The sequence below is a fragment of the Phocoena phocoena genome, chromosome 13 (genome assembly GCF_963924675.1).
Source record: "Phocoena phocoena chromosome 13, mPhoPho1.1, whole genome shotgun sequence".
In the NCBI taxonomy this organism is placed as follows: Eukaryota; Metazoa; Chordata; class Mammalia; order Artiodactyla; family Phocoenidae; genus Phocoena; species Phocoena phocoena.
This window is the reverse complement of record NC_089231.1, coordinates 39734362-39746944: the sequence shown is the minus strand read 5'-3', so window position 1 is coordinate 39746944 and position 12583 is coordinate 39734362. Positions and strand designations below refer to the sequence as shown.

General features: G+C 40.7%; 1 protein-coding gene across 1 annotated transcript in view; it reads left to right on the top strand.

The window, feature by feature from the left end:
- MOCOS (molybdenum cofactor sulfurase) overlaps window positions 1-12583 on the top strand; it is a 57913-nt gene that overhangs the window by 23168 nt on the left and 22162 nt on the right. Inside the window, exons 8-9 of the mRNA XM_065890298.1 lie at window positions 890-1351; window positions 5765-5927. Coding sequence (XP_065746370.1) covers window positions 890-1351; window positions 5765-5927 — 625 coding nt within the window. The remainder of the gene's footprint in view (window positions 1-889; window positions 1352-5764; window positions 5928-12583) is intronic.

Sequence of the window (12583 nt, the reverse complement as noted above, 5' to 3'; positions counted from 1 at the left end):
GTGGGTTTGATGCCTGGTCGGGGAACTAAGATCCCTCACACCACATGGTGTGGTTAAAAAATAATAAAATAAATAGAGAGAGAAGGAGTCTTAGAACACAAACGAATGCAGTTCCAGATGTACTATTGATCCTGTGGAATGCCATGGCCTCATCTCCTTGGGTGACTGACTGGGGTTCAGCTCTGGGGGAGGTAGGCAGCTGGAGCAGTGACCAACACCAGGCTGCCAGGATTGGAGAGGCTTGGGGACGTCTTACCTTTCTTTCACCACCTCCCGACCAGGCACTCATGCTGCCTTTGGCTTTCATCCTGGCCTTGGGCCGATTATTCATAGGGGCAGCACCTGTCTTGCCCTCTTGTCAAAGGGCAGCTGTCAGGGATGCAGACCTCCCTGTGGTTCTGAGAGAGGCTAAAAGGCATGGCCAGCAGGTGCTCCTCTCACTTAAGCCCTAGGTAGACCAAGGAGCTGACCCATCTGTGCTTCTGAAACTTTGGTCTGTCTTTTGACACCTCTGTGGGTGAGCACTGTGTGCGTGTTTCTGGTAAATGCTTTCCATGAATGGTTTCTTTTAAACTTAAAAAAAACAAATTTATTTATTTATTTTCATTGAAATATAGTTGATTTACAATGTTGTACCTTTTAGACTTTTTAGTGGCCCCCTGAGATTGGTATAGATCCCAATTCACAGTTGAGCAAAGAGTGACGTCCAGAGAGTCAGTCTCTGTGCTTCTGGAACTATGCCTCTGGCACACAGCTCCTATTAGTGTTACAGTTCTTTCTTCCTGGGTTAAGTTTATATTATAAAATTAACAAAACTTGTTTTACAAAATGGTTTCCACTTTATCCATGAGGAATGAGTCACTCTGGCTGACTTATTTCTTTATTCTAGGCTGGTCATGTCTGCGGTGACGATGTGGATCTCATAGATGGGCAGCCGACGGGATCTGTGAGGATTTCGTTTGGATACATGTCTACGCTTGAGGATGCCCAGGCCTTTCTCAGGTTCATCATAGCAACCCGACTGCGCCCGTCTCATGGCCAGCCTCTCCCTCTGGTCATGCCTGGGGAGGCTGGAGCCCTGCCAGCAGAGAGCGAAGCTCAGAAAGCCGTGCCTGCCACCAGGGCCAGACGTAGTCCCTCACTTCAGGAAGATGCTTCCCCAGACTCCAGGGTTTGGGACAACTCACCCACCACTGTGGATGCTGTGAGTTTGCGACCACCTCTGCTGGAGACCACCAGAACCCAGCAGACCCCTTCAGAGAAAGCTGCAGGCATCCCGGATGGGGGCCTTGGGTCACACATCGTCACCAACCTTTTCCTCTACCCAATCAAATCCTGTGCCGCTTTTGAGGTAAGGGTTTTAGTGGCAGCTAAAGAGATTGCTTCTTTTTTGTTTACTTTATAATGTTGTTTGATAAAGCAAAGAAAAAAGTCCAGGAAGTGAAGGAAAGCATGCAGAAAATCAAAATCATAGTAGCCACTCTCATTCTGCCTTTCTTGGTTTGGGCTGACTTTTGACCGTGGCTCTGCTTATGGGGACCCCTGAGAGGATCCTGTTTCTGGGTGTGACCACCTAGTTACTGTTGATAGTTAAGGATGTAACTTTCACTGAATGTGTGTGTGCTGGCTCCCTGCTGAAGCATCGTACGTGCTTTGTTTCATTTGATCCTCAAAACAATAATATGAGGTGCTGGGTAATATCATCCCCATTTTATAGATATGGAGCCTGGGGGCTACTGAGGTTAAGCACTTTGCCCAGCTCATGACCCCCTAATAAATGATAGAGCAAGGATTTGAATCCAGGTCTGCTGACTCCCTGGGTCCTTGTTCTCATGTGTCTGTTCCACTCAGCTCTCCCCGTGGAGGTGAAGTACATAATGTCAGTAAACATGCTGGCCTGGTAGTCACCAGAGCTGGGAGCTAGAGACCAAGTCCCAGGGACACACATAGATCATAGAAAGACAGCCTCATAGAAAGTTCCCAGTCTCCTGAGCCTCTGGGATGACAGGCTCCCTGGCTCCTGGTCGGACATACCATGGTCAAGGCTGTTTGTCGCCTGCATTTCGGGCTGGTCACACAGGAGCCTGTCCTCCGATCTGAGACCATAATAAGCGAGTTCACCTCCACTCCTGAATGGAGGCAGGTGAGGAGTAACAGGACTCTATTTTCACAGATGAGTCACGTCCCATAGAAGAGCCGCATTGCACAGATAGCGTAGCAGGAATTAGTGTTCCATTTTACAGACAAGGACACTGAAACTCAGTAGATTTCCTTTTTTGCTAAAGGTCTTCTATCCATCTGCTCTTTCAGAAACTATACACTGAACACCTGCTACCTGCTGGGCCCTGGGCCTGCACTTGCTGTGCAATGATGAGCAAAATGGAAATGCTTCCTTCTCTCAGGGTGTGCAGTATCTCAGAAGGGAAACAGACACTTTATGACACACACACACATATCTATGTATCTATGTATCTATCATCTATCCGTCCATCTCCATCATCTATCCATAGGCCACGATTTCGTACTAATACTCCAATTCCAACCCAACACCACAACGTTTATCTAGCCGTCCCCCTTTCTGCACTTGTAAATCCTGTGAGAACCCTGGCTCCCACTGTCCTCAATGAATACTTATTTGCCCAACTCCTTCCGTAACCCAAAGCCCAGCTGCACCAGCTGAAAGCTCACCCCTCACATGCCAACACAGACACACTGGCTGAAAACTTGGCCCAGACAAAGAAGAAGAAGGAGGGAGGAAGCCAGTAAATGATAGACATGTTCCAACAGATGGGTGTGAAGAACCGTGAAGGGTCTGAGAAACAGCCTGCCACAGTTTCATGGATGCTGACAGAAGACACGAGATTCCTGGGTCAGAGATAAAGGACTTACTCACAACCCAGCATGCAGCATGAGTTTCATGGTGTGTTGCTTCTCTTTGTCCCCCAGGTCCCAAGACAGGGTCCAGAGGGGCCCCGGTGGATGCCGTGCTCATGTTCAGAAACCTCTAACTCAGGAAACCTGACTCTTTCATAATAGGATGCCAGCCAACCTGGGTAGTCTTCGATCGGGGAGAAGCCATTACCTTTATAATATCGGACTGTGGGCAAACCTGCCCTCTGCTCCAGAGGGTTGTAGAGCTGTTCACTATACAAACATCCTTGAAAAGGTAGTCTGGATCAAAAGGACAGTTAGTACTTCTGCTTGTTGAAACAGGCATGCAGAAATGAGAAATCCATGGAGAAATGCCTCCCAATAATAGACTGTCTTCTAAAAAGTTATTTGTAATTCAAAACATGTTCTCCTATAGAAATAACGATTTAATGGTGGTTTCTGGGCCTAGCTACAGTTATATAGACTATAGTATTGCTGAACTTGAGTGCTGTACTAGCAGAAGCAGCCATAGTCTATGGGGAGAGGTCTGATGCACAAGACAAGTGAAGGGCAGAGGTAAAGGGATTAACATCTGTGGATCATCTGATATATTTCAGTTGCTTTACATTTTATATTTTGTTTTAGTTTTCACTCAGTCCTATGAGAAATGATAATAACGTCCATTTTACACATGACAAAGGCAAGACTCAGGAAGGTTAGTTGTCCAAAGCTAATAACTAGCTGGCGTGAGATTTAAGCCCAGGTTTGTCAGTCCTCAAAGTACCCTCCCCACTCCCACCCTACTGCACCACGTTTCTGCGTCTTGGATACAGGGCTTACCTTGCTTGATTTCAGTTTGCCTTGACACTGTTTCTTCTTGAGTTCTGCGCCCTCCCCCTGGGGCCCGCAGCTCCTCTCCTTCACTTCCCCTGAAGCCTCAGTCTTCCCTCAGGTCCCTCCCAGCAGAACCCTCCCCAAAGTGCCCCTAGATTAAAAATTGCTTTCCTTTCTTCATTACCCCCAATTAAAGTTTTCAGATTCCTTTGAGAAGTTGATTTGAGTGCTCAGAGGAAAATGACAGGATGAAATTGATTCACAATTAGTGTGCGAATGTTGGTCTCTTAATCGTAATACTATTTCAAAAGCATTGCTTCACCTACACCCTTCTTTAACAGACAGCTGGCTCCAGAAAAGCCCTCACGGGTGGAACTGCTGCACCTGCTGCGCTGTAAGCAACTTGTGTAACTTGTGGACAAAACTCCTGCAAAGACCTGGTCCCATGTTATTGAAATTTCATTAGGTTTCCCCTAATGTTCTTTTTCTGTTCCAGATCCCATCCAGGACACCATATGACATTTAGTCCTTGTGTCTCCCTAGGCTCCTCTGGGCTGTACCAGTCTCTCAGACTTTCCTTGTTTTTATAACCTTGATAGTTTTGAGGAGTATCCGTCAGGTATATTCTAGAATATCCATCAGTAGGGCTTCCCTGGTGGCGCACTGGTTGAGAGTCTGCCTGCCGATGCAGGGGACGTGGGTTCATGCCCTGGTCCGGGGAGATCCCACATGCCACGGAGCGGCTGGGCCCATGAGCCGTGGCTGCTGGGCCTGCGCATCCAGAGCCTGTGCTCCACAACAGGAGAGGCCACAGCAGTGAGAGGCCCACATAGCGAATAAAAAAAAAAAAAAAATATCCATCAGTTTCGGTTTGTCTGATGTCTTTCTGAGGATTAGACTGGGGTTATGGTTTGTTTTGGAAGTAGGACCACAGAAGTAAAGGGCTATTCTCATCATATCATATTAGGGTACTGTCAGCATGACTTACCACTATTGACATGAGCCTGGAGCACCCGGTATTTGCCAGGTTTCTTCACTGTAAAATTTCCCCTCCACTCTGTTCCTATACTGTTCTCTTTGGAAGCAAGTCACTAAGTGTAGCCCACACTTACGGGGTAGGGAGTTATAGGGAGTTATGCTCCACCTTCTTGAGGAGGGAACACCTACATCAATTATTTGGGATTCTTCTGTATGAGGGATTTGACTTTTTCTATTTATTTATTTGGACTCATGGGTATTTATTTTATACTTTGGATTATACTTCAGTACTACGTTATTATTATTATTACTTTTCAGTATTTTCCAGTTTTGGCCATTGGGCATGCTTTCAGTTGACTCCTGCGTCCCTTTGACATACCTCCATCAGTTTGTTTTTTGAGCACTTCCTTACTTTTCTAGCGTTACAGGGAGCTCCTGGCTCATCTTGTATATTCTCCGACCCAGCCCTAGAATAAACCATTTCTCCAAAGAGTCCTGGTTCTTTTTATTGGAGAATGGTATTAAATGCAAGATCTGGGCACTGGGCGTAATTTGTATTTTAATTTTGTAGAAATGTGAAGAATTGAGGAAAACTTACACACTTAAAGTGGATCAACTCAGGGACCATTCCAGTGTAGCCACAATTTTTGCAATAAGTCTGTAGTACCAGGATATATGCCTGTTCAGGCATCCACCACTGTGGAAGGACACACAGAAAGCAGGTGCAGTGGAGGCCTGTGGGGAGGGGAGTGGGACACAGGCTGGGGCGGAGACCTACTTTTCAGGTACGCTCTCGTGCTCCCAGAATGTCGTGCTGTGCACACACATTACCTACCTAAAAAGCAGGTTGAAGTGGAGAAGGGTGCAAACTGGATCTGGAGGGTGAATGGCAGGTATCTCAATCCCAAAGTCTCCTTTGCATTGTCTTCTTTGTTTTACTTCCTTCTCTTCATCCCTTTTTTCCTTCAGGAGTCTGTGCTGAATTTCTGAAGTCCTCTGCTTTAGTACAGCTGCAGTGCAATAAATGCGAAGATGATTTTTGAGGAGCCCTGGCTTAAAATACATTGACCTTTTTGTTTAGGTGACCAGGTGGCCTCTAGGAAATCAAGGGCTGCTGTATGACCGGAGCTGGATGGTTGTGAATCACAACGGTGTTTGCCTGAGTCAGAAGCAGGAACCCCGGCTCTGCCTGATCCAGCCCTTCATTGACCTGCAGCGAAGGATCATGGTCATCAAAGCCCAAGGTCTGAAAACTGGGTTCAGTTTTACGAAGCAGCTGTCAAGAGTAGCTTTTTTTTCTCATAGGAAAGTAAAGTCATGGCTTTTCCTTTACCAAATATTAAAATAATCCAAAAGGAAGTGAAATGGTGTCTAGAAGAGACAACGGAAAGTTTGTTCCTTTTGCATTTTTGGAATTTCTTTGGGGGCAGATTTTTGGGAAGAGGTGAAGATCTGACGGTCCAATCAGAAAGTAAAGAGATATAGATATTGAAATTAGATGTTGTCTTTTACTCACATTCCTTTTAATTCCTTCACTCATCATATGTTCTGCAAGCTTTGATTCTTCCTTGTGGATTTTTTTTTTTTTTTTTTGGCGGCACGGCTTGAGGGGTCTTAGTTCCCAGACCAGGATTGAACCTGGGTCCTCAGCGGTGAAAGCGTGGAGTCCTAACCACTGGACGGCCAGGGAATTCCCCCTTGTGGATTTTTATTATGAACTAACACATATAAATTCATAGGCCACCTCTGTCCAGTGGACCCTTATACGATGATGGAAGTGTTCAACATTTACATTGTCCGGTTTTGTAGCCACCAATCAGATGTGGCTACTGAGTGCATGAAATGTGACTAGCAGGACACTGGAACTACATTTTAATTTTATGTGATTCTAATTAATTTAAATTACCAAATGTGGCTAGTGGCTACAGTGTTGGACAGCACAAGTATAGATAATACTATAATACGTACTTACAGCATCCAGTTTTAACAAACCTTCACATTTGGCCACATTTGCTTCAATTTCTCCTCCTCCTCTCCCTACTCCTTCCCACTTCTCTTACCTCCTACTACCCTCCTCCTTCCTCCCTTCTCTGCTACCTCTTCCTCCTCCTCCTTCTTTTAATACTTAAAAACATCACAGATATAGCTGAAATTCCCTATGTACTTCTCCTTGGTCTCATTACTTCTCCTTCCACACCCCACCTACCATTTATAGAATATTCCAATTTCCCTCCTAACTTATAGCTGTACTTTTGTGATATATCCCATTTCCATATATTCAATGATTATGTTTCTTGGCTGTAGGTGTTCTATTCTGTTCCAGTGGTTTATTTTTTCTTGAACCAATAAGCCAATGTTAATAACTATAGAATGAATTTTGATATCTGGTAGGGCATGTCCTCCTACCTCACGCTTCCAGATTGTCTTGGCTATTCTTGGCCTTTTGTTCCCTCTATGAATTTTAACACATGCACGGATTTGTGTAGTCACTCCCATCATCAAGGTACAAAACAGTTCCATCACCCCAGAAAACTCCCTCATGCTATCCCATTACAGTCTCTCTTCTCCCCACTCTTAACACCTGGCAATCAGAGATCTGTTCTCTATCACTATAGTTTTACTTTTTTGAGAATGTTATATAAATAGAATATACAATACGTGACCTTCTGACATTGGCTTCTTTCACTCGGCATGATGCCTTTAAGTCCCATCTAAGTTACTGCATGAATCGGTAGTTTATTCTTTTTTTTATTGTTGCGTAGTATTCCATTGTATGGATACACTAGGGTGTGTTTATCCATTCTGTTAAAGGACATTTGGATTGTTTCCAGTTTTGAGCAGTTATGAATAGAGCTGCTCTAAACATTCATGTGCAGGTTTTTGGTTGATCACAAGTTTTCATTTCTCTAGAATAAATACTAGGCGTTGATTGCTGAGTCATATGGTAAGGATATGTTTACCTTTGAAAGCAACTGCCAAACCATTTTCTAGAATGACCGAATCGTTTTTCATTCCCACCAGCAATGTATGAGACTTCCAGTTGTTCCACATTCTGTCAGCTTTTGGTATTGTCGGTATTTTTTTGTTTTATTTATTTTAATAGGTGTGTAATGGTATCTCATCATGGTTTTTTTGTGTTTTTTCTTTTGGCCGTACCATGTGTCTTGCAGGATCTCAGTTCCTTGACCAGGGATTGAACCCAGGCCACAACAGTCAAAGCCTGGAATCCTAACTACTAGGCCACCAGGGAACTCCTATCTCGTCATGATTTTAATTTTCATTTCCCTACTGGCTAATGATGTTAAGCATCTTTTTTTTTTTTTTTGTGGTACGCGGGCCTGTCACTGTTGTGGCCTCTCCCGTTGCAGAGCACAGGCTCCGGACGCGCAGGCTCAGCGGCCATGGCTCACGGGCCTAGCCGCTCTGCGGCATGTGGGATCTTCCCGGACCGGGGCACGAACCTGTGTTCCCTGCATCGGCAGGCGGACTGTCAACCACTGCGCCACCAGGAAAGCCCTAAGCATCTTTTTATGTCCTTACTTTTTCCTTTATATTCATTTTGACCCATGGATTACAGAAGTGTGTTAATTTCTATATATTTGGAGATGTTTCTGTTTTCATTCTGCTATTGATTTTCAGTTTAATTCCACTAAACTCTCCAAAAGAGAGAATATACTTTATAGATTTTAAATTAAAATTTGTTAAGGTTTGGTTTATGACCAAGGATATGATTTATTGCCGTGAGTGTTCCATATACACTTGAAAAGAATGTGTATCCTGTTGTTGGGTGGAGTGTTCTATAGATGTCAGTTCTATACCAGTTGGTTGATGGTATTGCTGTTTTTCTCTGTACTTGCTGAACTTTTATGTACTCGCTACCAGTTCTGTTGATTACTGAAAGAAGAGTGTTGAAGTCCCCAACTGTAATTGTGGGTTTGTCTATTTTTCCCTTAGTTCTCTTAGTTTTTGCTTCACTTAGTATTATTATGTCTCCTTGGTGAATTGTTCCCTAAGTAATGCTCCTCTTTATGCATGGTCATTTTCTTTGTTTCAAAATGTGAAGTGTGAAATTCTTTGTCTGATATGAATATAGCCATTCAGCTCTCTTGTGGTTAGTGTTTGTATGGTGTATCATTTTCCACCTTTATATTTATTTCTTCTAGCTTTATCGATATTTATGTAACATCCCATAAAATTTATTCATTTAAAGTGTACCATTCAATGATATGTTTGGTATATTCACAAGGTTGTACAACCATCACCACAATCAATTTAGAACATTTGCATCACCCTCAAAGAGAAACCCCATACACACTAGCAGTCACTCCCCATTCCCAACCTTATCCCCGGCTTCTGGCAACCACTAATCTACTATCTGTTTCTATGGTGTTGCCTATTCTGGATGTTTCATATAAATGGAAACAATATATGACTGGCTTCTTTCACTTAGTATAATGTTTTTAAGCGTCATCCACATTGTTGAATAATATTCCATTGTATAGATATACCATATTTTTTTATCCATTCATCAGTTGATAGATATTTGGATTGTTTCCATTTGTGGTTATTATGAATAATGCTGCTGTGAACATTTATGTATAAATTTTTGTGTGGACATGTTTTCAATTCTGTTGGATATATACCTAGGAATGGAATTGCTGGGTCATATGGTAACTCTGTGTTTAGCATTTCCAAAGTGACTCCATCACCATTTTACATTCCCACCAGCAACATATGAAGCTTCCAATTTCTCCACATCTTCCCCAACACTTGTTATTTTCTGTTGTTGTTGTTTTTTTTAATAGTCATCCTAATGGGTGTTTAGCAGTACCTCACATGGTTTTGATTTGCATTTCCCTAATGACTAATGATATTGACCATCTTTTTATGTGTTTATTGTCCATGTGTATATCTTCTTCAGAAAAATATCTATTTAAATTCTTTGCTTACTTATTTTTTAATTATTGAGTTGTAAGAATTCTTTATATATTTGAATATGTCACTTTTTAGATCAGATTTGCAAATATTTTCTCCCATTGTGTAGACTTCCTTTTCATTTTCTTTATGGCTCCATTTTACATTTAATCTGCCTATATCATATTTGAAGTGAGTTTCTTGTATCCAGCATACAGTTGGCTCATGCTTTTTATCCATTCTGACACTCTCTATTATTTTCATTGGGATTTTGATTGCAAAACTACATATTTTGTAATCATATTTTGATTGTAATATCATAAATTAATTTCAGGAGAATTTATATTATATAATATTGAGTCCTCTATATATAAATAGTATCTCTCTCCATGAAGATTTCTTTACTCCAAAATTTTAATAATAATTTATTAAAATAATTTTAATAATATTTTCCAGAAATTTTTTGCACATTTTTTGTTATATAATTGTTTATTTGAGTATTTTGAGCACTATCTTTTTTTTCTATTAAATGTTTTAATTGGTTATTTTTGTAGTATAGGAACACTGTTGTAGTATAGAAACACTGTTGACTTTCGTATATCAGTATTTTACCCAGTACTTTTTCTGAATTCCTGTTAGTTTTATTAGTTGGTCTGAAGATTTTCTCACATGTTCTATATAAATTAGGCATATCATCTTCTAATAATGATAGTTTCATATCTTCCTTTTCAATTTTTATTCACTCCCTCTTTTTTCTTCTTTTCTCATTGCATGGAGCAGTGATGGAAAATATCCTTTTTTTATTACTGACTTGAATAAAATGCTTCTAAAGTTTCAAAAATAAGAGTTGTATTTACTGTACATTTTTAATAGATTTGTTTTACCAGGCTAAAGTAGTTTTTTAAAATTTAGCAAAAAGTTTTATCGTGACTAATAGTTCTTACTAAATGCTCTTTCTGCATCTGTTGGTTATATTTTTTCCCTATAGTCTATTAGTGTGATGTCTTAACATTAGTAGATTGTCTAGTACTGAACTATCCTTGCATTCTTGGAGAAAAGAAAAACACTATTTGGCAATGATTTTTTTATACACTGATGGATTTAGTTTGCTAATATTTTATTGGTATTTTTGTACCTATTCTTATTAGTGAAATTGAGAAGTTATCTTCTTTAAAAAAATTTTTTTGTATTGAAGTATAGTTGGTTTACAATGTTGTTAGTTTCTGGTATAAGCAAAATGATTCAGTTATAAATATATATATATATATAGTATATATGTATAGTATATATATATATACTTTTTCAGATTCTTTTCCATTATAGTTTATTACAAGATACAGAATATAGTTCCCTATGCTATGCAGTAGGACCTTGTTGTTTATGTATTTTATATATAATTGTTTGTATCTGCTAATCTCAAACTCCTAATTTATCCCCCCCTTTAACCATAAGTTTGTTTTCTATGTCTGTGAGTCTGTTTCTGTTTTGTAAATAAGTTCATTTGTATCATTATTTAGATTCTACACATAAGTGATATTGTATGATATTTGTCTTTCTCTGTCTGACTTACTTCACTTAGTATGACAATCTCTAGGTCCATCCATGTTGCTGGAAATAGCATTATATCATTCTTTTTTAGGGCTGAGTAATATTCCATTGAATATATATACCACATCTTTATCCACTCATCTGTTGATGAACATTTAGGTTGCTTCCATGTCTTGGCTATTGTAAATAGTGCTGCAGTGAACGTTGGGGTGCATGTATCTTTTTGAATTATTGTTTTTTCTGGATATATTCCCAGGAGTGAGATTGCTGGATCATATGGTAATTCTATTTTTAGTTTTTTAAGGAACCTCCATAGTGGCTGTACCAGTTTACAATCCGATCAACAGTGGAGGAGGTTTCCCTTTCCTCCACACCGTCTCCAGCATTTGTTATTTATAGATTTTTTAGTGATGGCCATTCTGACTGGTGTGCGGTGGTACCTCTTTGTAGTTTTGATTTGCAATTCTCTAATAATTAATTGCTGTTGAGCATCTTTTCATGCACCTATTGCTGATCTGTGTGTCTTCTCTAGAGAAATGTCTACTTAGGTCTTCTGCCCATTTTTTGACTGAGTTGTTTGCTTTTTTGTTGTTGAGCTATATGAGCTGTTTGTATATTTTGGAAATTAAGCCCTGTTGGTCACATCATTTGCAAATATTTTCTCCCAGTCTGTAGGTAGTTGTTTCATTTTGTTTATGGTTTCCTTTGCTGTGCAAAAGCTTGTAAGTTTGATTAGGTCCCATTTGTTTATTTTTGCTTTTATTTCTATTGCCTTGGGAGACTGACTTATGAAAACATTGGTATGATTTATGTCAGAGAATGTTTTGCCTATGTTCTCTTCTAGGAGTTTTATGGTGTCATGTCTTATGCTTGAGTCTTTAAGCCATTTTGAGTTTATTTTTGTGTATGGTGTGAGGGTGTGTTCTAATATCATTGATTTACATGTGGCTGTCCAGCTTTCCCAACACCACTTGCTGAAGAGACTGTTTTTCTCCATTGTATATTCTTGCCTCCTTTGTTGAAGTTTAATTGACTGTAGGTGGGTGGGTTTATTTCTGGGCTCTTTATTCTGTTCCATTGATCCATATGTCTGTTTTTGTGTCAATGCCATGCTGTTTTGATTACTGTAGCTTTGTAGTATTGTCTGAGGTCTGGGAGGGTTATGTCTCCAGGTTTGTTCTTTTATTTAAAAATTAATTAATTAATTAATTAATTTTTGGCTCTGTTGGGTTTTTGTTGCTGTGCGCGGGCTTTTCTCTAGTTGTAGCGAGCAGGGGCTACTCTTTGTTGCAGTGTGTGGGCCTCTCATTGCAGTGGCTTCTCTTGTCGTGGAGCACGGGCTCTAGGTGTGCGGGCTTCAGTAGTTGTGGCACGTGGGCTCAGTAATTGTGGCTCGCAGGCTCCAGAGTGCAGGCTCAGCAGCTGTGGCACATGGGCT